The sequence below is a fragment of the Thalassophryne amazonica genome, chromosome 11 (genome assembly GCF_902500255.1).
Source record: "Thalassophryne amazonica chromosome 11, fThaAma1.1, whole genome shotgun sequence".
In the NCBI taxonomy this organism is placed as follows: domain Eukaryota; kingdom Metazoa; phylum Chordata; class Actinopteri; order Batrachoidiformes; family Batrachoididae; genus Thalassophryne; species Thalassophryne amazonica.
The window spans coordinates 68,320,990-68,346,998 of record NC_047113.1 but is presented as its reverse complement, the minus strand read 5'-3'; the positions used below and the strand labels follow the sequence as shown (position 1 = coordinate 68,346,998).

At 43.1% G+C, this 26,009-nt stretch overlaps 1 protein-coding gene across 6 annotated transcripts in view; it reads right to left on the bottom strand.

Annotated features, from left to right (window-relative positions):
- fstl5 (follistatin-like 5) overlaps nucleotides 1-26,009 on the bottom strand; it is a 661,980-nt gene that overhangs the window by 91,210 nt on the left and 544,761 nt on the right. For all 6 annotated transcript variants that reach the window (XM_034182069.1, XM_034182072.1, XM_034182073.1 and 3 more), the window contains 2 exons: nucleotides 18,752-18,778; nucleotides 18,430-18,548 (listed from right to left, as the gene is read on the bottom strand). In XM_034182069.1, coding sequence (XP_034037960.1) covers nucleotides 18,430-18,548; nucleotides 18,752-18,778 — 146 coding nt within the window. The remainder of the gene's footprint in view (nucleotides 1-18,429; nucleotides 18,549-18,751; nucleotides 18,779-26,009) is intronic.

Below are 26,009 nucleotides of genomic sequence, written 5' to 3'. Positions count from 1 at the left end.
AACCAAATTAAACAAACAGATGCCCGCGTTACGGAGCTTGCAGCGCAAGCTGTTCCGCTTCCTGCTGCTCCAGCTGCGGCACCATCGATACCGGTGCAGATAACTCCGTCACCCAGAGATTCGGCTTCCGAACCAATTATTTGTCATCCGGAGCCTTATGCGGGAAACGTTGAAGCCTGTGCTCCGTTTTTGATGCAATGTTCTCTGGTTTTTGCTCAGCGACCGGCTTCCTTCTCTTCTGATGGTAGCCGTGTCTCATATGTGACAAATTTGCTCCGAGGTGACTCCTTAGCTTGGGTCACTGCGTTGTGGAGTAATAATTCTCCATTGTTAGGATCCTTTAAGGATTTCTCCCGGGAGTTCCGATTGGTTTTTGACCATCCGGTGAAAACAAATACCGTTGCCCAACGGTTGCTGAATCTCAGGCAGGGGAGGCGGAGTGCGGCGGATTATTCCGTGGATTTCCGAATTTTTTCTGCTCAGTCCGGTTGGAATACCGCAGCTTTAAGAGGAGTGTTTGTGGATGGTTTGAACGATTCATTAAAAGACGAGATAGCAGTCCGTGACGAACCAAACGATTTAGATGAGCTAATATCTTTGGTTATTCGTCTAGATGATCGGATAAAGGAGCGTGGACGTGAGAGAGGGCGGACATCAGAGCGGGTCTTTTTGTCTCGGGGCTTTCCCCGACACAGATCTGGGCTGCCTCTTCTTCGCCCCACTGAGACTCCTCCGATGGGACCTCTGGCTCCTCTTGCGGATGAGCCCATGCAGCTCGGAAGAGCTGAAGCCGCCATATTGCCCTGGTCACATAAGCGTCAAGAAAGATAGTGATGACGTATCTCCAGGTGTTCTGGGACAGGCACAATAATGGACACACACAAAAAAAAAAACATAATTAGTTATGTGGGCTGTTTTTGTTTTTTTTGTGAGGGGTTATAAATTGTTTGGGTGTTTAGAGGCGGTTCTGGTGGAGTGAATGACTGGCGGGTCGGAGCTCGGCTGGACTCAGCCAATTGTCGGTTTTTATCATTTGAATTTAGGTATTTTCTGTTTGGGATTGGGTTGTTTTGTTTTGTTGTTTTTTATTTCCCTGCTTCCCTAACCCCAACCTCACTTGCCCTAAGACCGTTCGTCTTGTGGGTTGTGGGGTGGTGCAGGTTGGTCACGCTGAGTGTTTCTCAGAAGACCTCTGCACCTAGGGGGGGTTGTCAGGGGCGTTTTTTTGGGTTTGGTTAGGGCCCGGTTCCACTCCAGCCTCGGTGGGCCTTTGACCGTTCATCATTGGTGTTACCGGGGTGTGGTGCAGCGGGAACATACCTCAGTTGGAGGGGTGGGCCAATCTGTTGCCGTTCGCCATTTCGGTAGTTCCGCCCTTCCCGATAGGCTGGTGGTCTGGTCGGGTAGGGGCACCGGACGTATTTCCGGTTTTCCGCTGCGCTTCGGGGTTGGGACCGGGTTAGTTTTTCCTGTTTCCTTCCCCGGGTTAGTAATTTTGTGCCGTTCGCCAAAATGGAGCTAACGACTGGCTCTGGGAGTGATCTGGGGTCTTTCGGGGTGCTGGGGGAGGTAACAGGGTTTTCCAGTTGTTTTATTTGCCCCCGGGGTGTTTTAATGAAGTCCGCCGGGGGTTGGATTTTTGAGTTTTTATGCTTCCTTCCAGGTTCCACCTCCAGGGTTGATGGGACGGTCCTCTGGGAGGGGGGGATTGATTGTGGGGCCGACTCACCAAGTGTGGCCGGGTCTGGGGTTCCTGGGTTGTGGGGAGGGGGCCTCCTGGGGTTGATGGTACGGTCCTCTGGGGGGCGCTGCTCCTCCATGTAAACCTGGGGACCTCTGTGGGATTCCGGTTTTGGTTGTCTCTCCTAGAACTGGCGGTAAAGGTCTTCTGGGGGGGGGGGGTTGTTTGTTATTTTTCTTTGTGAATTTGTGTTTGTATTGTGTTGTTGGGGCTGTGTTGGGTTTCTGCATTAGGGAGTTTTTCTTTTCTTCCCGGGGTTGGATGGGACGGTCCCCTGGGAGGTTTTGGGTGGGTTTTGTGTTTTTTTTGTATGTTGGGTTATATGTGGGACTTTTTTGGGGTTTTGTTGATGCCAGCCGGCCTTCCAGCCGCGGTGCCCTGTCCTGCTGTCTGCTGTGGACCTTGGGAGCGTTACGCCATCTGCTTGCTGTCATGGACCCCGGAGGGAAGTGCTGTTCTCGGGCTTGGTCTGTTCGGTCGCCGGGAGGCTTCCCGTTGATGGGGGGGTACTGTTGTGTGTTGGGGGGTTTGGCTGGATGTTTTTGTGTTGTTTTCTTTTCTTTGCTCTCCAGGTGGTATGCAAACTGGTTTTTGTCTGTGGAGAAGGTGCTGGCAGAAGAATCCTTCACCCTCATCAACATTATTGGCTGCACTTGTGGAGGATGTCCATGTGCAGGCCTAATGACTTGCAGCACCTGTGGATGATGCTCACGTGCAGACTTAAGGACTTTCAGCTGAAGCAGATAATTACATGGCGTTCTGCATTTAAGCCATGAGTGGTTCAAGCAGAATTGCCGGGAACTCGACCTTGTGACGTTCGTTTGTGAGACGCTGAGGACCGCGCCTGGGTTTGACACATCGTGCCTGTGAAGGAGGATGGGTGAGGGACACATGCTGTCAGCACACATCAGAGGTGACTGATTGTATGAATAAGTGTTAATAGTAATTTGGTATTTTGTTACGCAGTATATTTGAACATTGATGAGAATTGTGCAGCTCGCTTCTCACGGCCGTGGCGTGTGGACTGATGATCCTCCACCTGTTGTGAGAAGCTGCTCATTTACATAAAGCTTAAAGTCAGACCTGAATCAATCAATCAATCAATCAATTTTTTTTTATATAGCGCCAAATCACAACAAACAGTTGCCCCAAGGCGCTTTATATTGTAAGGCAAGGCCATACAATAATTATGTAAAACCCCAACGGTCAAAACGACCCCCTGTGAGCAAGCACTTGGCTACAGTGGGAAGGAAAAACTCCCTTTTAACAGGAAGAAACCTCCAGCAGAACCAGGCTCAGGGAGGGGCAGTCTTCTGCTGGGACTGGTTGGGGCTGAGGGAGAGAACCAGGAAAAAGACATGCTGTGGAGGGGAGCAGAGATCGATCACTAATGATTAAATGCAGAGTGGTGCATACAGAGCAAAAAGAGAAAGAAACAGTGCATCATGGGAACCCCCCAGCAGTCTACGTCTATAGCAGCATAACTAAGGGATGGTTTAGGGTCACCTGATCCAGCCCTAACTATAAGCTTTAGCAAAAAGGAAAGTTTTAAGCCTAATCTTAAAAGTAGAGAGGGTGTCTGTCTCCCTGATCTGAATTGGGAGCTGGTTCCACAGGAGAGGAGCCTGAAAGCTGAAGGCTCTGCCTCCCATTCTACTCTTACAAACCCTAGGAACTACAAGTAAGCCTGCAGTCTGAGAGCGAAGCGCTCTATTGGGGTGATATGGTACTACGAGGTCCCTAAGATAAGATGGGACCTGATTATTCAAAACCTTATAAGTAAGAAGAAGAATTTTAAATTCTATTCTAGAATTAACAGGAAGCCAATGAAGAGAGGCCAATATGGGTGAGATATGCTCTCTCCTTCTAGTCCCCGTCAGTACTCTAGCTGCAGCATTTTGAATTAACTGAAGGCTTTTTAGGGAACTTTTAGGACAACCTGATAATAATGAATTACAATAGTCCAGCCTAGAGGAAATGAATGCATGAATTAGTTTTTCAGCATCACTCTGAGACAAGACCTTTCTGATTTTAGAGATATTGCGTAAATGCAAAAAAGCTATTGCGTAAATGCAAAAAAGCAGTCCTACATATTTGTTTAATATGCGCTTTGAATGACATATCCTGATCAAAAATGACTCCAAGATTTCTCACAGTATTACTAGAGGTCAGGGTAATGCCATCCAGAGTAAGGATCTGGTTAGACACCATGTTTCTAAGATTTGTGGGGCCAAGTACAATAACTTCAGATTTATCTGAGTTTAAAAGCAGGAAATTAGAGGTCATCCATGTCTTTATGTCTGTAAGACAATCCGCAGTTTAGCTAATTGGTGTGTGTCCTCTGGCTTCATGGATAGATAAAGCTGGGTATCATCTGCGTGACAATGAAATTTAAGCAATACCGTCTAATAATACTGCCTAAGGGAAGCATGTATAAAGTGAAATAAAATTGGTCCTAGCACAGAACCTTGTGGAACTCCATAATTAACTTTAGTCTGTGAAGAAGATTCCCCATTTACATGAACAAATTGTAATCTATTAGACAAATATGATTCAAACCACCGCAGCGCAGTGCCTTTAATACCTATGGCATGCTCTAATCTCTGTAATAAAATTTTATGGTCAACAGTATCAAAAGCAGCCACTGAGGTCTAACAGAACAAGCACAGAGATGAGTCCACTGTCCGAGGCCATAAGAAGATCATTTGTAACCTTCACTAATGCTGTTTCTGTACTATGATGAATTCTAAAACCTGACTGAAACTCTTCAAATAGACCATTCCTCTGCAGAGAGAAAAGGAAGGTTGGAGATTGGCCTATAATTAGCTAAGATAGCTGGGTCAAGTGATGGCTTTTTAAGTAATGGTTTAATTACTGCCACCTTAAAAGCCTGTGGTACATAGCCAACTAACAAAGATAGATTGATCATATTTAAGATCGAAGCATTAAATAATGGTAGGGCTTCCTTGAGCAGCCTGGTAGGAATGGGGTCTAATAAACATGTTGATGGTTTGGATGAAGTAACTAATGAAAATAACTCAGACAGAACAATCGGAGAGAAAGAGTCTAACCAAATACCGGCAACACTGAAAGCAGCCAAAGATAACGATACGTCTTTGGGATGGTTATGAGTAATTTTTTCTCTAATAGTTAAAATTTTGTTAGCAAAGAAAGTCATGAAGTCATTACTAGTTAAAGTTAATGGAATATTCAGCTCAATAGAGCTCTGACTCTTTGTCAGCCTGGCTACAGTGCTGAAAAGAAACCTGGGGTTGTTCTTATTTTCTTCAATTAGTGATGAGTAGAAAGATGTCCTAGCTTTACGGAGGGCTTTTTTTTAATAGCGCAACAGACTCTTTTTCCAGGCTAAGTGAAGATCTTCTAAATTAGTGAGACGCCATTTCCTCTCCAACTTACGGGTTATCTGCTTTAAGCTACAAGTTTGTGAGTTATACCACGGAGTCAGACACTTCTGATTTAAAGCTCTCTTTTTCAGAGGAGCTACAGCATCCCAAGTTGTCTTCCATGAGGGTGTAAAACTATTGACGAGATACTCTATCTCCCTTACAGAGTTTAGGTAGCTACTCTGCACTGTGTTGGTATATGGCATTAGAGAACATAAAGAAGGAATCATATCCTTAAACCTAGTTACAGCGCTTTCTGAAAGACTTCTAGTGTAATGAATCTTATTCCCCACTGCTGGGTAGTCCATCAGAGTAAATGTAAATGTTATTAAGAAATGATCAGACAGAAGGGAGTTTTCAGGGAATACTGTTAAGTCTTCTATTTCCATACCATAAGTCAGAACAAGATCTAAGATATGATTAAAGTGGTGGGTGGACTCATTTACTTTTTGAGCAAAGCCAATAGAGTCTAATAATAGATTAAATGCAGTGTTGAGGCTGTCTTCTCAGCATCTGTGTGGATGTTAAAATCGCCCACTATAATTATCTTATCTGAGCTAAGCACTAAGTCAGACAAAAGGTCCTGAAAAATTCACAGAGGAAAATCACAGTAACGACCAGGTGGACGATAGATAATAACAAATAAAACTGGTTTTTGGGACCTTCCAATTTGGATGGACAAGACTAAGAGGACAAGCTTTCAAATGAATTAAAGCTCTGTCTGGGTTTTGATTAATTAATAAGCTGGAATGGAAGATTGCTGCTAATCCTCCGCCCCGGCCTGTGCTACGAGCATTCTGACAGTTAGTGTGACTCGGGGGTGTTGACTCATTTTAAACTAACTATTCATCCTGCTGTAACCAGGTTTCTGTTTAGGCAGAATAACTCAATATGTTGATCAATTATATATCATTTACCAAACAGGGACTTAGAAGAGAGAGACCTAATGTTTAATAGACCACATTAACTGTTTTAGTCTGTGGTGCAGTTGAAGGTGCTATATTATTTTTTCTTTTGAATTTTTATGCTTAAATAGATTTTTGCTGGTTATTGGTGGTCTGGGAGCAGGGCACCGTCTCTACGGGGATGGGGTAATGAGGGGATGGCAGGGGAAGAGAAGCTGCAGAGAGGTGTGTAAGACTACAACTCTGGCTTCCTGGTCCCACCCCTGGATAGTCACAGTTTGGGGATTTAAGAGATTGGCCAGATTTCTAGAAATGAGAGCTGCTCCATCCAAAGTGGGAGGGATGCCGTCTCTCCTAACAAGACCAGGTTTTCCCCAGAAGCTTTGCCAATTATCTATGAAGCCCACCTCATTTTTTGGACACCACTCAGACAGCCAGCAATTCAAGGAGAAACATGCGGCTAACATGTCACTCCCGGTCCGATTGGGGAGGGGCCAGCGAAAACTACAGAGTCCGACATTGTTTTTGCAAAGTTACACAACCGATGTAATGTTTAATTTTAGTGACCTCCGATTGGCGGTAACCGGGTGTCATTACTGCCGACGTGAATTACAATCTTACCAAATTTACGCTTAGCCTTAGCCAGCAGTTTCAAATTTCCTTCAATGTCGCCTGCTTGGCCCCCGGAAGACAATTGACTATGGTTGCTGGTGTCGCTAACTTCACATTTATCAAAACAGAGTCGCCAATAACCAGAGTTTGATCCTCGGCGGGGTGTGTCGTCGAGTGGGGGAAAACGGTTAAGAGATGTGAACGGGTTGGCGGTTGTACACGGGGGCTTCTGTTTAGGGCTACGCTTCCTCCTCACAGTCACCCAGTCAGCCTGCCTTCCCGACTGCTCGGGATCTGCCAGGGGGTAACTAACGGCGGCTAAGCTACCTTGGTCCGCACCGACTACAGGGGCCTGGCTAGCTGTAGAATTTTCCACGGTGCGGAGCCGAGTCTCCAATTCGCCCAGCCCTGGCCTCCAAAGCTACGAATACGCTACACTATTACAAGTACCGTTACTGCTAAAGGAGGCCGAGGAATAACTAAACATTTCACACCCAGAGCAGAAAAGTGCGGGAGAGACAGGAGAAGCCGCCATGCTAAATCGGCTAAGAGCTAGTAGCTACGCTAAGCTAGCGGATCCCTAAAAACACGCAAAGTGACTAATGTGTAAATAATTTAGGGGTGATTCAGCAGAAGGAGTGCTTTAGTTAAGGCACGTAAAGATTACACTGGGAAACAAATCGTAATCTAGATAACTAGATCAATCTAACTGCGCAGATTAAACAGCTAACAGATACAGAAAAACACCGCTGTGCTCCGGAACAGGAAGTGATACAATACCGCAGTGAGAGCCAACCACCAGTAGAGGCAAGCAATTAGGAAACAAAAAATGTGTTGCTGATAGCGTGTGCCTTTGAAGGATATTAGTTGTAGCTGTTGACTTACCTCACCTCTTCTATCCTTCACAGAGTCAGTTTGTCGTGTCCACCTGGGGGGTGTTTGGCGGTGAATTTGAGTCCAGAAGCGCCGGGCTTCGATCCCTTTGGGCGCTGGAGAGTGCGCCGTCCTTCACTCCGCCAGACAAGCTATATATTATGTTGTACACAATTATTGCATGGAAAGGGAAATAAATGTTTTGTTTTTGGAACCGCTTTCTGGTTATTTAGCGCTGGGTTCAGTCAGACGCAGGTCCGCTCCTCAACCCGCGTCGGCACATAACACAATTCGATTCACACCGACTTCACCAGGATGGTGGCATCCATGGAGATGCACACTGAACGGTAAAACATCAACTAATAGACTATAAACTATTTTTTTATTGATATTATTGTTTTTTTTTTTTTTTTGCCTCCTTGCTCTCGGCTGAGACAGTCGCATTTTTCTCTTCTCCCTCCCACCTTAACTTTCCTGCTTCTGTGGCGTGTTGTCTGTGAGGCTGCCAGCTTTGCTCTTCTGGAAACAGCAAAAATGGATCTGTTAAAGTGGTCTCTGAATGCAATTGACACTATTTTTTCTACAAGACACTCGGGAGCGGAGGACCCGACCTGTCCTGCCGGGACACATGTGATGGGTTACGTGATGGACAGTTGGAGGAAATGGCAGGTCATGTGCCTTTACACGCTGTCTGTGGAGGACGTCAAAGATGTGTATATATTTGGCATGGTGGTGACCGGGTTCCTGCTGTGTGGAGCGGGCATAGCGCTGGTTTACCGGAAAATTAAGAAAGTGGAAGCGGCATGAATGATTCGATTGGAAGGGCAGTGTCAGCTCAGTCGGCGGGTGTTAACCGCGCGTTGGATACCATCTCCGGAAGAATGGCTGCACTGGAAAACCGCATTGATCGTCAGTAATGACCACATCTCCTCTCCTAATTCAGATGTATTGAAAGCCACTCTGTCTCAGACTGTGGAATCTTTCAGGCGTCTGCCAATCTGGATTTTCATTCGGCTTCCCAAAACACAGCTGCACTTCAAGGCCGCTGTGATTAAAACCTCCTGGAGAAGAACAATGCTCATGCCTCACTCCCCTGGTCTCCCCCCGCCCTCAGCTTCTCCAGCTCTGACGTTGACTGTGGACAGTGGACTGTTCAGGGCTGGGCCCCTCCTCCCTCCAGAATGGACAAACAAGGCCGTTGATGGCGCCTAAAGGCGGCCTCCGGGTATTCTGTCTGATAACTGGACTCTTACAAATCTTGGTCGTCGTCTCTCGTCCTGTTGTTGTGTGTGATCATTGTTCATTGTGCTGATGGGTTTTTTCCTGCATTGCTGCTGCATGATTCAATGCAGCAGCAATGAAGGTTTTTCTTTCCCAAGTTTTACCTTGTGTGTGCTTTTAATATGTGTTCATGTACCGGGCTGACTTATGTGTGTTGTGTGTTATGTGTGTGTCATCTGTCGTCATGAGGCCGGTCATGGTTTGCTCAGCCCTGCTGTTGACCTAAGGCAGGATATACATCTGGAGCTGGTCCCCAGGCGCCTAAAGGTGACTTCTGCTCCTAACTGGCAATTAGGATGGGTTAAATGCAGTAAACACATTTCATTGTGCAGGGAACATGTTCCTTTGTGCATATGACAATAAAATTCTTTTGAATCCTTGAATCCTTTGAATTTGAATAATAATAATAATAATAATAATAATAATAATAATAATAATAATAATAATAATAATAATAATAATAATAATAATAAGGGCCTTTATTGCCATTGTATGTGCATAAAATGAAATCTGTCCTCTGGATTTAACTGATTCTAATTACAGTTAGACAAAATCCAACCACTAGGAGCAGTGGGAAGCCACAGTACGGCGCTTGAGGACTAAATCCAGATGTAGAGACGTTAGACACGGTCATTTAATACAACTTGTTCTGCTGTCGGTCAAAGCAAATATTAGCATATGGTGGATGTTTTTTTTTTTCAATTTGGGTTGCCTAGAGTACTTTGAGATCAGACCGAATACACTCCAAGTAGGACATGTTTGGCATCCCATTTTTCTGGAATGCAGTATTAAACCATTTGTCATTATCTTTATGAAACAGGTGCAGCAGCAGCATCTGGTGCATTGTTATACAGATGGTGTATTCAGAAGTGAAAGGTTTTCTGGCAAAGACAATTTTCCCCTACCCCCATTCCCACTGCACCAGGACACTGTAGCCAGCTTGTAAACCCAGGTAAGAAGAAGCTATGGTAACAAATTGGTACAAACCACTATATTGATTTTTTCTGCCACTGTGTTGCAAAAGCACTACACCTTGCATGGTCACTCCGCCTCATCCCTCCCTCATCCCCCTACACCATACAAATGGGCTGTGCTTGACTGCAAACCATTTTCTTACTGGTCTATGTTGCCTCACGATAGCACTGCACCATCACTGAGCCTTTTTAACACCTCATTTTTTAAGACCAACTTGCACGCTGTTGCACAGAAGAGTGCAAGTACTCGTTCATCTTATATAGCATGCATCAGATGGAAACTAATAGTAACACTTGCACCAGATGTAAGCCAGAAGGTCCTAATGAGTTATTCCACAGATAATGGTCCCTAATTCCTACCACATTGCCCAAAGGTGTGAGGGCACTATTTTTTTTTATTACTTCTCCAGTACTTTTTAACTGTGCACCTTCTAAAATTTTATGCTGTTTGTCTTTCTGTAATTGCATTCTTATCCTCTTTCATGGCGGTTAAATAGAGTTGATTGCCCTCTTGTGTCTTTACAAAGCACTTTGAACTGGCCCTGTGCTTGGATCCTTTGCTTTTTAACTTGGGTTGTTTATTAGTTGACTGTGGATAGAATAACTCACAAAGTTATCGGTGAGTTTGAATGAAAACGTTTGTACAAGTAATTTTGGGAATGTGAACAAGTGAACTGATTTTAGAGATGAGCCAGAAATTGATCCTAGATTGTGATGACAATAACTGAGTGTATTATTATTACTACTTTATTTAGCATTGCAAGATAGGGCACTGGGGCTCTTTACCAAGTTGTAGAACAACACCTCCCTACAGTAAATCATTAGACAGTAGCTGAGCAACCCCTGTCAGACCAGGCTGGAAAGACAGGAGTATGTAGTCTGTTTGATGTCACACATTCTAAATGAAAAAAGAGGATGTAAAAAATATGTATATCATGTTACATGAGGACACTGATTGAGGGTTTTGTTATTTCCTAATCATGCTGATGTTTCCACTTCATTTGCAGAAGAAACTGCCTGAATTATCAAATAAGAGTGTGAGATGTCTACAGATGACTCAGAATGCTGCTGCTAGAGTTTTGAATAAAGCACATTATACCTGTTCTGGCTTCCCTCCTTTGGCTCCCCATGCTGATAAGAGCAGATTTTAAGGTTTGCCTACTGATATATAAGACTCTAAAGGTTATGGCCCATATATCTTATTGGACCTGGTAAACATTATGTGCCTTCACGTTTTGCAGTCACAGGATGTGGGCTTATTCTGGGCCTTCAGTGTTAAGAAGAAGTCAGCAGGCTTTAGATCCTTGGCCTACTGTGCTGCTTTGTGGAATAGTTTGTCTGTTCATATTAGAAAGTCCACTTCTATTGAGTCTTTTTAGGCACATCTTAAAACATATTTATTTCCACCCATTTATCATTAATTTTGTGATTATATATATATATATATATATATATATATATATATATATATATATATATATATATATATATATATATATATATATATAATTTTATTTTAATTATATCTGCTGGTGCTTGTTTTATTTGTACGATGTCTGTTAGAAAAGTATCCGACCTTTTTTTTTTTGCAAAGACTTGATGGATTTGAATCAAGCATGCTTGCATGAGCCAACCTTGAACCTTCATGCGCATGTGTGAATTTTTTCATGCCTGTTGATTACGTCATTGCTGGCAAGCAGCATTTGTGTGAGGTCGTGTGTAGTGCTCTCTATGGTTTTTCATTGCAAGGAAAATGACGGAACGACTGGAGCAGCGCCGCATCAAATTTTGCCAGAAACTGGGTGACAGGCAGGTGGAAACCATTCGGAAGATTCAGATGGCTTTCGGTGACAATGCTTTAGGCATCACAGATTAAGGAGCGGTACAACCAGTTTAAAGACGTCCGCACAACGGTGGAGAGCGAGCCACGCTCCGGTCGGCCATCAACATGCTGAAATGACCAGATCATTTCCAAAGTGAACGCTGTAGTGATGCAGGACCATCGTGTGACTATCTGAGAAATTGCGGAAGAGGTGGACATCAGCACTTTTTCGGCACATTCCACTGTGACAGAAGATTTGGCCATGAAGGCAGTGGTGGCGAAATTCGTGCCGAAGATGCTGACGGCGGAGCAAAAGCAACTTCATGTTGAAGTCTCACAGGACATGCTGGACTCCGAAAAATGATGCCCACCTCTTCCACAATTTCTCGGATAGTCACACAACTGAGAAGCCACCAAAAGCCGTCTGAATCTTCCGAATGGTTTCCACCTGGCTGTCGCCCAGTTTCTGGCAAAATTTGATGCGGCGCTGCTCCAGTCGTTACGTCATTTTTCTTGCAATGAAAATCCGCAGAGAGCACCACACACAACCTCACACAAAGGCTGCTTGCCAGCAACTGACGCAATCGACAAGCGTGAAAAAATTCACGCATGCGCACGAAGGTTCAAGGTTTGCTCATGCAAGCACACTTGATTCAAATCCATCAGGTTTTTGCAAAAAAAAAAGGATGGATACTTTTCTAACAGACCTCGTACTTGACATTTGATTATTATTATTACTACTATTATTATCACAGAACCCATTCCAACAACACATTTTTCATTCCACAGCAAGAATAATAATCCTGGCAGTAAGAAAAAATGTTTATAATCCCACCCCCCACCACACACACACACACACACAAAGGAAACTATAATCCATAGTTGGTATTACTATAACCGGGCATCACAGTGTTTTCCCTGATATTTGATATATCTCAGTAAAACACTCTTCAGCATAGTTAAAGATAATGGATTGGTTGGGTGATTACCATAAACAAATCAATCAATACTCCTGTACAACGCAGAAAACGAGAAAGGCATGCAGGGAGGACTGAGCTCATGTGTTCACTCAACAATTCCCTAAGATGGAAATGGTACGACGACGCTCCCAGTGATTGATAGCCTAATACAAACACACCTCTCAGAGGAACACTCTGCTGACTGCTGAGCATTCATGGCATCACTTTATGTTATAACAGCTATCCAATCAGCACAGGCTCCTGGATGAAAGGCAGCTGAGAGGAAAGTGTCCAGTGGAGAACACGTGTAAATCTAACAGCTTATCTATCAGAGACCCGCTTTGAATATTTGCTACTTGAAAGCTTTAGCGATAAACAGCTATTCAGGAAGCAGTGTGTCTGGAAAGGTGTAACCCTGTCTGAATGCATGTGGTCTGTCGAATTAAATTAAGCACATTAGCTCACATCACAAAGCTTTCCTGTGTTTGTTGGGAATCTTTCTATAAAACTCAATCACACACGAGCATGTGACTATTGATCACCCATTTTCCAATTCTGCATGTTTTTGCTTACTTTCACTGTTAAATCCTTTATAATGCTGCTTTTTGTTATTTTATACAGTGGTGGGCACAGCTAACCAAAAAGTTAGCTTTGATAACAGCTAATCAGCCAACTGAAAAGTTATCTTTTATAAAGCCAAACCACTGAGTGGATTGAATGGGCTCTCGCAGTGCACACTCTGTCTTTCAGCCACTGGTATGCACAAATAGTTGTCACAACAGGTGTACAAGGCATTTGAGGCAGTAGCGACACATGTACGAGGTGTTGGAAGGGGCCGTAAAGGTGTTATTGAAATGAAATTGTCACCAGATGTTGGTAGCAACCCAAGTAATCCACACATACAACGAAATCAATCCATAGATGTCCACGAATTAATCTATGTGTAATAATGTGAAATGACACAGGAAAAAAGTATTGAACACCTGAAGAAAGGGAGTTGCAAAAAGACATGGAAAGCCAAGACCCCAGCTGAAATCTATCAATAATTAGAAAACAGTCCTCACCCTTGTCAGGGCAAATTAATATCAGCAGTTTCAGTCCCAACTGATGGCTTATATAAAGGTGGCTCAATATCAAAGTGTCACACAAGAAACATCTCATGATGGGAAAAAGTAAAGAGCTCTTTTAAAGATCTTGGCAAACATTGTTGCAAAACATACTGATGGAATTGGTTACAGAAGGATTTCTAAACTTCGGAATGTTCCAGTGAGCACTGTTAGGGCCAAAATCCGGAAGTGGAAAGAACATCATTTCACCATACCACCTCACAAGATTTTTGACAGTGGACTGAAAAGAATTATCAGAAGAGTTGTCCAAGATCCAAGGACCACTTCAGAAAGACCTGGACTAAGCAGGTACAATTGCTTCAAAGAAAACAATAAGTAATGCACTCAATCAAAATGGCCCGCATGCACACTCACCACACAAGATTCCGTTGCTGCAGAAAAAAAAAACATGTTGAAGCTCATATGACATTTAGACAAGCTTGTGACGTACTGGGAGAATAAAGCCTGGTCAGATGAGATCAAAACTGAACTTTTTGGATGCCATAATACTCAGTATAAGTGGCACTGCACATCAAACACCATACCAACAGTGAAGTTTGGAGGTGTGAACATCATGGTGTGGCGCTGTTTTTCAGTATCTAGCACTGGCAAACTTCATATAATTGAATGAAGGATGACTGGAAAAAGTAACAAGACATTCTTGACAAAAATCTATTTGGAAGATGAAAATGAAAGAAGAGTGGACATTTCAGCAAGACAATGATCCAAAACACAGAGCCAAGGACACTCCAGTTGGTTTCACAGAATGAAAATAAAGCTGCTTGAATGGCCCAACCAATCATCTGACTTGAATTCAATAGAAAATCTATGGAAAGAACTAAAAATTAGAGTTCATACAAGAGGTACCAAAAGAACCTTCAACATTTAAAAGCTGTTTGTGTAAAAGAATGAGCCAAATCACACCTGACCAATGCATGGGACTAGTTTCTCCATATAGGAGGCACCTTGAAGCTGCATTACCAGCAAAGGCTTTTCTACACAGTATTAAATACATTCCAGTAAGCATGTTCAATACTTTTTCCCGATGTCATTCAATGTTATTACACGTAATTTACTTTCTGTACTTATTCATTTTGGTTTCTTTGGATCAGTGGATTACTTTATTTGTTACAGACAGCTAGCAAAAATTTCCTGCCAATTAGCACCTTTAGAAATATATTTACTGACAAAAATGGTGATGTGTTCAATACATACAAAGCCTGAGTCCTGTTTGGTTGTAGTAAAAGATGAATATCATCTAATTTTCTACTTTTGAATTCATTATTTTTGAAAACTGAGGTTGTGGTTACTGGCCTTGCAGAGAATACATGCTTTATCATGTGTTTAGGTGATTCAACACTGTGATAAAGTTAAAAACTAAACCCTGTCCTCACTTTTACAGATGTGCATCCTGGAAGGTCACGGTGACAAACCTGAAAGTGAACATCTTGGTTGCCACAAATTGTGACCTAGTGCATGATTTGATGGTAAAATGGTAAATGGACTGCATTTACATAGCGCTTTTCCATCTGCATCAGATGCTCAAAGCGCTTTACAATTATGCCTCACATTCACCCCGATGTCAGGGTGCTGCCATACAAGGCGCTCACTACACACCGGGAGCAATAGGGGATTAAAGGCCTTGCCCAAGGGCCCTTAGTGATTTTCCAGTCAGGCGGGGATTTGAACCCATGATCTTCTGGACTCAAGCCCAACACCTTAACCACTAGACCATCACCTCCCTAGGTGATGGTCTAGTGGTGACCTCACATTAAGTCTAGTGGTGACCTCACATTAAGACAGACATAGGGGAGGTGATGGTAGTGATCCCCTTGATGGCATAATGTGCCAGACATGTACCATGTGCTAGGCCATTGTATAACTTTAGCAGAACCTTGACACTTCTAGAAAACCTTCTGGTGATGTCACATCATGTCCAGTGCTACAGCTATCAAGCCAATATTACAGCTAAAAATCTAATGTTTCTCATATATTTTATAAATGTTACTGAGAAATAAACACTTCTAAATCTAAATCTTTTGTAAGCAGATAACACTTCTGAATTGATTTACAAGACATCTGACAGAGATGTAGAGGAGCTAGCTGAGTAGATAAGGAGCTGACCTGCCAATAAGCACACACTGGTTCAACTCCCCCTCACACTACCAGCCTGTGTCAAATGACAAAATACATAATTTACATGATTTCAGTCCACCCAGCTGCAAATGGGTACTGGCCTCGACTGGGGAAGTAACCTGCCCCAGACTGGAGTCCTATCCAGGGGGAGTCATAGACTCTCATCTGGTTGATGCTAAGGAATCCAGAGATAAGCAATGGGCCTCAAGGCCTTTACAGGTCTTATAGAGATGTGAGTGCTCACATCCTGGAAACACCCATCAAGTGACAAAACCAACTGCTTGTCGGCATCATTTGCAGCTAATGTGACCATAGGGTCACACATGACTATTATACACTGCTGCAACTATTTATAGCAACTAAATAAATAGTAATTTTTACTACACAAATAATAATATACCACAGGTATTTGTGTATGAAGAAAAACACTTTTTTTAAATGTTAGTAAGAAATGCAAGCTCTATGACACCATATCAGGCTCGACTTCCTCTGAAAAAAGTACGTACTTATGGTCTAAAGTGTGCATGAGGTATGCACAGCCTTCCTTTAGAAATGCCAGTTCATGTGTGGGGAAAGGGCATGTGCATGGTTTTTGTGCACACAGTGGGCCTCATGTATCAACGTTGCGTACGGCGATATTTGAGCGTATATGGGGTGTACGCCAAAACGGCTGCGCTACTTGGCATTTATCAATGTGGTCATTGGCGTACGCTGCGCTGAAAATATACACCAGGTCGAGAGTATACACCAAAATGAACCAGCGCTGGAATCCACATAAAAATGAAGATGATCAACATGATAAACAGTGCCATTATACAAATCAATGCATATGTTACATAAATAACACTTTCCTGATTATACTACATAATAATCAATACAAATCCCGCCTTTGCGGGATTGTTATGGAGCACGATCCGTGGCCACAGCGCTGACTGCAAAGAAAGCGCTGCTCGCCTTTTTCTCCAGACTTCGAGCCTGGAGCCAGAGCAGCGCTGAGCTTAAGTTCATGTGGTATGATCATTTTAGACTATGAAATTGATAATAACAACTGTAGTTTTGTCATTCCCTTAATTCGCCCGTGCTGCAACCATGTTTTGTCGTCTCCATTCAGTTGTCACAATAAAATAAATACAGAAATACATTTAAAAAATAAAGAAATCAGATTAGGCGTGTCTTATTAATTGAGTGAGCAAATAGCCACATGTCAAGAATTACTGACGTGAAAAGAGAATACAGTGGTCCCTCGCTATAACGCCGTTCACCTGTCGTGGCCTCGGAGTCTCGCGGAGTATTTAGTGCAGTTTTGCATGCCCTTTTTTTTTTTTACAGTGTTCTGTGTTCTGCGTATCTGTTTATAAGAATCTTGTTGCCCAGAAGAGAAAAGAGCGCCAACAACTACTCATAACTGTGTTTGTCACACGGAAACAAACACCTGCTGCAGCGAGATGTGAGTGGGAAAAGGTGCAGCGCCAGGACGCAGAGGCCTGATCTGTAAAATACTGGTGAGTCACTATTAATAATTTCTTATGTGTCCGACCTCGTTCGTTGATCGTTAAAATTAATTCATGGTTCTAAATGCCATCATAATTAGTTATAGGAAAACGTTCTATTTTTATTTCTCAAACCTGAAAACAGTTTGGTATTATTTTCCTACTAAGGTTTGAACTTTGAGAGTGTTTACACACGAGAGAAAAGTGAGAAAATGTTCATGCCTGATTGAGAAAGTGTATAAACTGTGTAGTGAGGGGTTTTACAGCTTTGAAACATCTATAATAATTGTAAAAAATAAGGCTGACTACGTCGCGGTTTCGCATATTACGGGCTATTTTTTAGAATGTAACTCAAGCGATTAATGAGGGACCACTGTAACACTTTATTGATTATATACTACAAAACAACTGATACGACAGCTGCTTCTGACGCTCTATTGGCACGCGTCGTGATTGGTGGAGTTCTTTTTCATTGCCGTCTTCCTGGCTTCCATGTCGTAAAATGAGGGTGTGTCTGAAGCGGAGTCTCAATATTTATGGGCTTGTTTATTGTAATTACGATCGTTTCCACCTGCCGCATTTATCAAGATCACGTCAGGCGTACACCAGAAATGGGCAGGTACGCACTGCTTGATACATGTCACGGCGACTTTGGTGTATTTCAAGTTTACGCCGTAAATTTACGCCACAAGTGCGCAACATTGATACATGAGGCCCACTGTGATAAAGGCACTGCTGTTGGAAGGGTAAGTTCTGTTAAGTGCACACCATCCAACTGGCATCAAACGCAGCAGTCTTCAACTGTCTCTAAAAGTAGAATATCTGATGTCTTACATCTGATGAAGTGTGCATCAGTCTTTAACTTCCATCTAAACATTTTAGATGTGGTAGGACTTGGACAGTGCATCACTGTTTAATGGATCTCAAATGAGATTATTTCACTGGTCATGCAATGTGAGGCATCATTGTTCTATCTGGTGGCATTGCACAATGAACTCCAAACATACTTCACTGTGGCCTGAGCCCTGAAAGAAATGTGTTTCATCTCAACATGTACCGGTGTCTTCAGAATAAAGCAGTGACAAAATAAAATTAAAAATACCAATTTCTGTTTGTGTGCACTCACCTGCAGGCCCAGTAGCTTCTCACTGGGTTTAATGTGACGTTGTATTTCACAAGCCACCGGCTGGATAACTTTAATGCCATCCTCATAGAAGACGTAGAACATGTTACCAATTCCAAGACCTGGAAGGGGAACAACAGCCCCGTTACATACCTCAGATAAGGTGTCAAAAATACAGTGAGAACATTCACATCAGAAATTAGACACCAACTGCTATATGAGAAGCAAATCATTTAATCCCTCTCGTCACAGTTCAGTAACCCAATTACAAAAATTCAATTAACTCAGTCTAATGAATGTTAGAGGAGAAACAGTCCAGACATACCTTCTTCTCGCCACAGAATGTTTGCCACTGCAGGGGAAGAAAAAAACAAGTTAAAGGATTGTAGAGAAAAACATGCAACAATCAGTAGGCTTCCATGGTGAGAGCAAACAGTAAAACACTAACACCTACTGAGGAAAAGAGGAAAGCAAACCACATGAAAGGTTCCCTGTCTCAGCACAGCAAAACAAATGACAGAGCACTCGGGTTGGAAATAATTTGATCTCAAACACTGGAAAATGGAGTGCGGTCAACAAGTTACAAACAGACTACAACTGTTGATGTTGAGGCTGACGAATCGAACCTTCAGGTGACCATCCATCAGGATGAGTTTTATTGATAACATTTCTGAGTCATCTATCAATACTTGACAAATACCATGAGGAGGGCTGACCGTGATGCATCTTACCAAAACCAGTTTCTACTCCATAATCTGTCATTTCTCTCTCAGTACTTTTCATGTGGTATCTGGTGTAGTAATTTAGAAACGTGTTCCCCTTTTTTTTTTTGTTTTTTACTGTAGCACATATTTTCCTTATTTTTGCACAGTGTGAATAAAGATCATGGACTGAGATGACTACTTGATCAGTACTTGCCCTCATTATTTACACAATATTACAGACTGATTTTGTATGTCACCAAAATCACCTCTGAAATGGATTTCAAACCAGATATTAATGTGACTTAATTATGATTTTGGTTATAATAAATTGTTGATAACAAATCTGATATAGCGTACATGATAAGCCGTATCGTACGTCGCAAAGAAGCGCAAAGCCCAGCACAAAGCCCAGCACAAGTGTGATTGCTAGTTTCCTCTTGACAAGGTTGTCAGTTTGCTCCCGCTAATTTAGTGGTTCCCAATCCTGATCCATGGGACCCAAACCCAAACATTTTGTATTTCTCCCTGCTCTACCTGCACACAACGGGCCTCATGTATCAATGTTGCGTACGGCGATATTTGAGCGTATATGGGGTGTACGCCAAAATGGCTGCGTTACTTGGCATTTATCAATGTGGTCGTTGGCGTACGCTGCGCTGAAAATATACACCAGGTTGAGAGGTGGTATAAATTATACACCAAAATGAACCAGCGCTGGAATCCACATAAAAATGAAGGTGATCAACATGATAAACAGTGCCATCATACAAATCAATGCATATGTTACATAAATAACACTTTCCTGATTATACTACATAATAATCAATACAAATCCCGCCTTTGCGGGATTGTTATGGAGCACGATCCGTGGCTACAGCGCTGCTCGCCTTTTTCTCCAGACTTCGAGCCTGGAGTCAGAGCAGCGCTGCGCTTAACTTCATGTGGTGTGATCATTTTAGACTATGAAATTGATAATAACAACTGTAGTTTCATCATTCCCTTAATTCGCCCGTACTGCAACCAGGTTTTGTCGTCTCCATTCGGTTGTCACAATAAAATAAATACAGAAATACATTTAAAAAATAAAGAAATCTGACAGATTAGGCGTGTCTTATTAATTGAGCGAGCAAATATCCACATGTCAAGAATTATTGACATGTGAAAAGAGAATACAGTGGTCCCTCGCTATAACGCCGTTCACCTGTCGTGGCCTCGGAGTCTCGAGGAGTATTTTGCATGCTTTTTTTTTTTTTAACAGTGTTCTGTGTTCTGCGTATCTGTTTATAAGAATCTTGTTGCCCAGAAGAGAAAAGAGCGCCAACAACTACTCATAACTGTGTTTGTCACACGGAAACAAACACCTGCTGCAGCAAGATGTGAGTGGAAAAAGGCGCAGCGCCAGGACGCAGAGGCCCGATCTGTGAAATACTGGTGAGTCACTATTAATAATTTCTTATGTGTCCGACCTCGTTCGTTGATCGTTAAAATTAATTCATGGTTCTAAATGCCATCATAATTATTTATAGGAAAACGTTCTATTTTTATTTCTCAAACATTTGTTTGAGAAAAGTGAGAAAATGTTCATGCCTGATTGAGAAAGTGTATAAACTGTGTAGTGAGGGTTTTACAACTTTGAAACGTCTATAATAATTGTAAAAAATAAGGCTGACTACATCGCGGTTTCGCGTATTACGGGCTATTTTTTAGAATGTAACTCCAGCGATTAATGAGGGACCACTGTAACACTTTATTGATTATATACTACAAAACAATTGATACGACGGCCGCTTTTAACGCTCTATTGGCATGCGTCGTGATTGGTGGAGTTCTTTTTCATTCCGTCTTCCCGGCTTCCATGTCGTAAAATGAGGGTGTGTCTGAAGCGGAGTCTGAATATTTATGGGTGTGTTTATTATAATTACGATCGTTTCCACCCGCCACATTTATCAAGATCACGTCAGGCGTACGCCAGAAATGGGCAGGTACGCACTGCTTGATACATGTCACGGCGACTTTGGTGTATTCCAAGTTTACGCCGTAAATTTACGCCACAAGTGTGCAACATTGATACATGAGGCCCTATGAGCTGTATCAGATGTGTTCACCTGAACACACCCGACTATTCTGACCTGAGTAGATCAGGCACAAAGGGAAAATGTGCAGTTCTTTGGGTCCCGAAGACCAGGATTGGGAAACTGCTCTAAATCACAAAATCACTTGTGCTCATATTGGCATGTTGATCTCAAAATGAGGTGTGGTCAGTTGTAGGGCTGGCATGTTGATATAGTCTGTCACCAGAACGCATTTGCTCCTTATCCTGTTGTTAAGCTCTGACGTAACGCATCACGTGATAAATCTGTTTCCGGGTCCAAACAAACAATGTCAACAATTGTAGTGGAACCTCAACATATGAGTTTTTTTTAAATACGAGCTGTCGCTCGGTCCATATTTTTGTTTGGAATACGAGCGGAAATCTGAGTAAAGCGCCATTCACAACCCACCGTGTGGTTTTTTTTCGCCGTACGTTTTCTCTGCGGATGCCACGGCCACTACGTTTCAACGCACGTCTCTAGGAGTGTAACGATAAAGAGAGTTGACATACGCAGCAGACGATTCATACTGAGGCAATTTAATGGTTTCATTGCTTCTACACTTAAACAAAACCAATTTGACAACCGCTCTGTGACTTTGCGCTCTGCTGAAAGTGAAGCGAAATGAAGCAATGCTTCACAGAGTCGAACTTGGCTAATGCGCGCTTCAGGTTATCGAGCTGCTCATCAGTTTGTGAAAAGTCACACAAGGGTGAAAGACTGATAGAGGAATATAGTCACTACACACTTGATTACCAGCTTTTTAAATTTCAACTTAATTCTAATTTATATGTGTATCACAATCTTCAAGATCTGATACCTACAATTTAATTCCATAGTATGTGGTGAGTAGCCTCCTGCCTCCATACGGATTTGGTTAATTCAATAGTAATGAATGAAAATGTGCCTGCTTTGAATCCGTACTGAGGCAGTACTCACAACGTGCGTCATCTGTACTGCTGGTGAATCTGCAGCCTGACCGCAGTGAAAGTTTGCATGCACTAAAACCTCTACGGTGTGGTCTGCGTGCTCCTAAATTCGTACTGAGGCAGTACTTACGACGTACGGATCTCCAAATTTAGCCCACATTTTTGCAAGTAGACTGCACGCACGTGCAAGTACGGCGGGTTGTGACCACGGCTTTACAGGTCGTGCTTCAGAGAGAAGGGGAGTGTGGACGTTAAGGTAGCGGATTTTGCTGCACTTGTTGCAAAGGAAGGCGATGTCCTGCAACAAGTGTTTAACTGTGACAAAACTGGATTATTCTGGAAAAAAAAATGCCACGGAGGACGTATATAATAACAGAGGAGAAGAAGCTGTTTCACTGACTGGTCGTGTTTCAGCACTTTTTAATGACACTTGTCCTTCACATTTCTGCAACATTTTGAAAGGTTTTGGATAGGTTTTTTATCCAAAGACCTGCGAGTTTACAATTAAAGTTACGTCTGTATGATCCTTTTAATGATCTACAGTTTAACTTTAGTTTGTGTTTACAGTGTGCGCAAACCTCCACCTCCGTAAACCGCATTCGTCTATTTCTAAGGTAAGACCACTTAATAAAACTTTTTTCTTTTACTTTATATATTTCATTATGTACACATAAAATATACATGTCTGTTTGTATATATACATATATATATATATATATATATATATTGCAAAAACCATATGGTTTTGAATCACGTGTGATTGTATCAGCCAAGCTTGAACCTTCGTGTGCATGCATGAGTTTTTTCATGCCTGTCGGTTGCGTCATTCGCCTGTGAGCAGGCTTTGTGTGAGCACTGGTCCACCCCTCTCGTCAGATTTGTATTGCGAATAAATGTCTGAACGATTTGGAGCTTTGCTGCATCAAATTTTTCCAGAAACTGTGAGAGACCTCCAGGTGGACACCATTCGGAAAATTTAGAAGGCTTTCAGCGACGATTTTATGGGGATTACACAGATTAAGGAGTGCTCAAGCCGGTTTAAAGACCGCCCACAGCGTCTGAGAGTGCGGCGCGCTCCAAGCGCTGATCGACAGACTCAAACCCCACTCAATCAACCAGACCATTTCCAACGTGAAAGCTTTGTTGATCTGGGACGTCGTCTAACTTTCACAAAAAAGGCAGAAGGCATGGACATCAGCACTTTTTCGGCACATTCTACTGTTACAGGAGTTTTTTTCATGGAAAGAGAAGCGGAGGATTGCGCCACCATGCTGCTCATGGCGCAGGACAAAATCACCTCCGTGTTGGTCTCACAGGATGGCTTTTAGGTGGCTCAGATGGCTTCCGGTTGCTTTTCAGTCGTGTGAGTATCCGAGAAATTGTGCATGAGCTGGACATGCCCCAACATGTCCTGTGAGGCTTCATCACGGTGTTGCTTTGCGCCATGCGGCTCCGCCGCGACGCGCGGAGTTTCTCCGCTCCTCTTTCCATGACAAAAACTCCTGTAACAGTGGAATGTGCCATTCATTTCTAAACTGGACGCTGTCTTGATCCGGTATGTCGTCTGACTAGCACAGGAATAACGGAAGACGTGGACATCAGCACTTTTTCAGCACATTGAGACAGACATGCGGAGGAACTCTGCGCATCGCGGCAGAGCCACATGGCGCAAAGCACCGCTGTGATGAAGCCTCACAGGACATGTTGGGGCATGTCCAGCTCATGCACATTTCTCAGATACTCACACGACTGAAAAGCAACCGGAAGCCATCTGAAAGCCACCTGAAAGCCGTCCTGTGAGACCAACACAGAGGAGGTTTTGTCCCGCGCCATGAGCGGCATGGTGGCGCAATCCTCCACTTCTGTTTCCATGAAAAAAACTCCTGTAACAGTAGAATGTGCCGAAAAAGTGCTGATGTCCATGCCTTCTGCCTTTTTTGTGAAAGTTAGACGACGTCCCGGATCAACAAAGCCTTCACATTGGAAATGATCTGGTTGTTTGAGCGGGGTTTGAGCTTGTCGATCGGTGCTCGGAGCACGCCGCGCTCTCAGACGCTGTGGGCGGTCTTTAAACCAGCTGGAGCACTCCTTAATCTGTGTAATCCCTGTAAAATCGTCACTGAAAGCCATCTAAATTTTCCGAATGGTGTCCAGCTGGAGGTCTCTCACAGTTTCTGGAAAAAAATTGATGCAGCAAAGCTCCAAATTGTTCAGACATTTATTCGCAATAAAAATCCGACGAGAGGGGTGGACCAGTGCTCACTCAAAACCTGCTCACAGGCAAATGACACAACCGACAGGCGTGAAAAAACTCACGCATGCGCACGAAGGTTCAAGCTTGGCTGATGCAATCACACGTGATTCAAATCCATATGGTTTTTGCAAAAAATATAAAAGGTCCGATACTTTTTGGACAGACCTCGTATATATATATATATATATATATTCAGAATTTAGAATGATTTGGGGATGTTTTACAAGGCTCAAATGCATTAAAATTATTTTAGTTATTTTCAAAGGGGGAATGTTGGGAAAGTGTAGGAACACGGACCCACAACAGGGGGCGCAAATGAACGGACAATGGAGTAAGTCAAAACAACAAAGCTTTACTGTTGTGAATGTGCACAACGAATACAACCAATCACAGCAATGGACAACAGTCAATTCACAAAAGTGTCGTGTGGGCAGGCTCGAAGATAGGAGACACCTCTCCAAGGTAAGACCGGAACCACACGGCTTCCTCCACCACAGGACCCCGGGAATACTGGAGCCGCCAAGTCCCGAACTCCCAGGTGGCCACTGCCTCCGCGTGTCGGACCTGGTACTGCTGGCGAGGAACAAAGGACAGTTAGATGGGGGCGCGTTTGCACCCAGGACTCCGAACAGCAGGGAAGTTACCTCCACCTCTCGTTGGAACAGTAATCCACAAACTAGCACAATCCAAAAAGATACACTCCGTAGCTTCGATATGTTACCTCTCTGGTAGAAAACGATATCTCGGCAATGAGGTGGAGGTGCCGTCCTGCTGATATACCCACAGATGATTGCCGTCAGCTGTCTCAGGTGATGGGTGACAGCTGTCACCGTAGCTGCTCACGTGAGGCGGCGGCGCCCTCTGGTGCCTGGAGCCCGCACTCCAGGCAGGGCGCCCTCTGGTGGTGGTGGGCCAGCAGTACCTCCTCTTCAGCAGCCCACACAACAGGGAAATTCATTTGAAATATGAGCAGAATGGCTTACGGCTTGGTCACGGAAACAAATTAACCCGTAAATCAAGGTTCCACTGTATTACTAAAATGTAATTTTTTAATGTTTTTAATCATGTTAATACAAGACTGCATCCATGAGACCCTGAAAACTTCCAAATAATCCGTGTCTGCTACGTTTAACCTGCATGGAATTTAATAAATGTAAACAGAATTTCAGACATCTTATATATATTACTCTGGAAAAAAGAGGACAAACAGTGTTGTAAAGGACAAAAACAGGACGTTAAAGTGCAAACTTCACTCTCCCCCCGAACGACATGAACAGGAAGCGGTCACACCTCACAACAACTCCCACTGAAAATAACGGAGAAACGACCTGAGCTTCAGGCATTTTTACATAAAACAAATGCAATAACAACGTCTAAAAACACAGTTAATATGTACAGGAGAGTTTTAGGCACATTATCTAAAGAGTTTTATGTGCGAGTTAATGCTGTTGTCCTTGTGCACCGGTTTAAGTGCAGCCTGATCAGAGCGTCTCAGTGCAGTTGTCAATTGTTAATGACAGCGCCGCCTTTTTTTTTTGGACCCGGAAGTTGAAAATCACATGATGTGTTACATTACACTGAACAACAGGATACAATCAAAACCCTG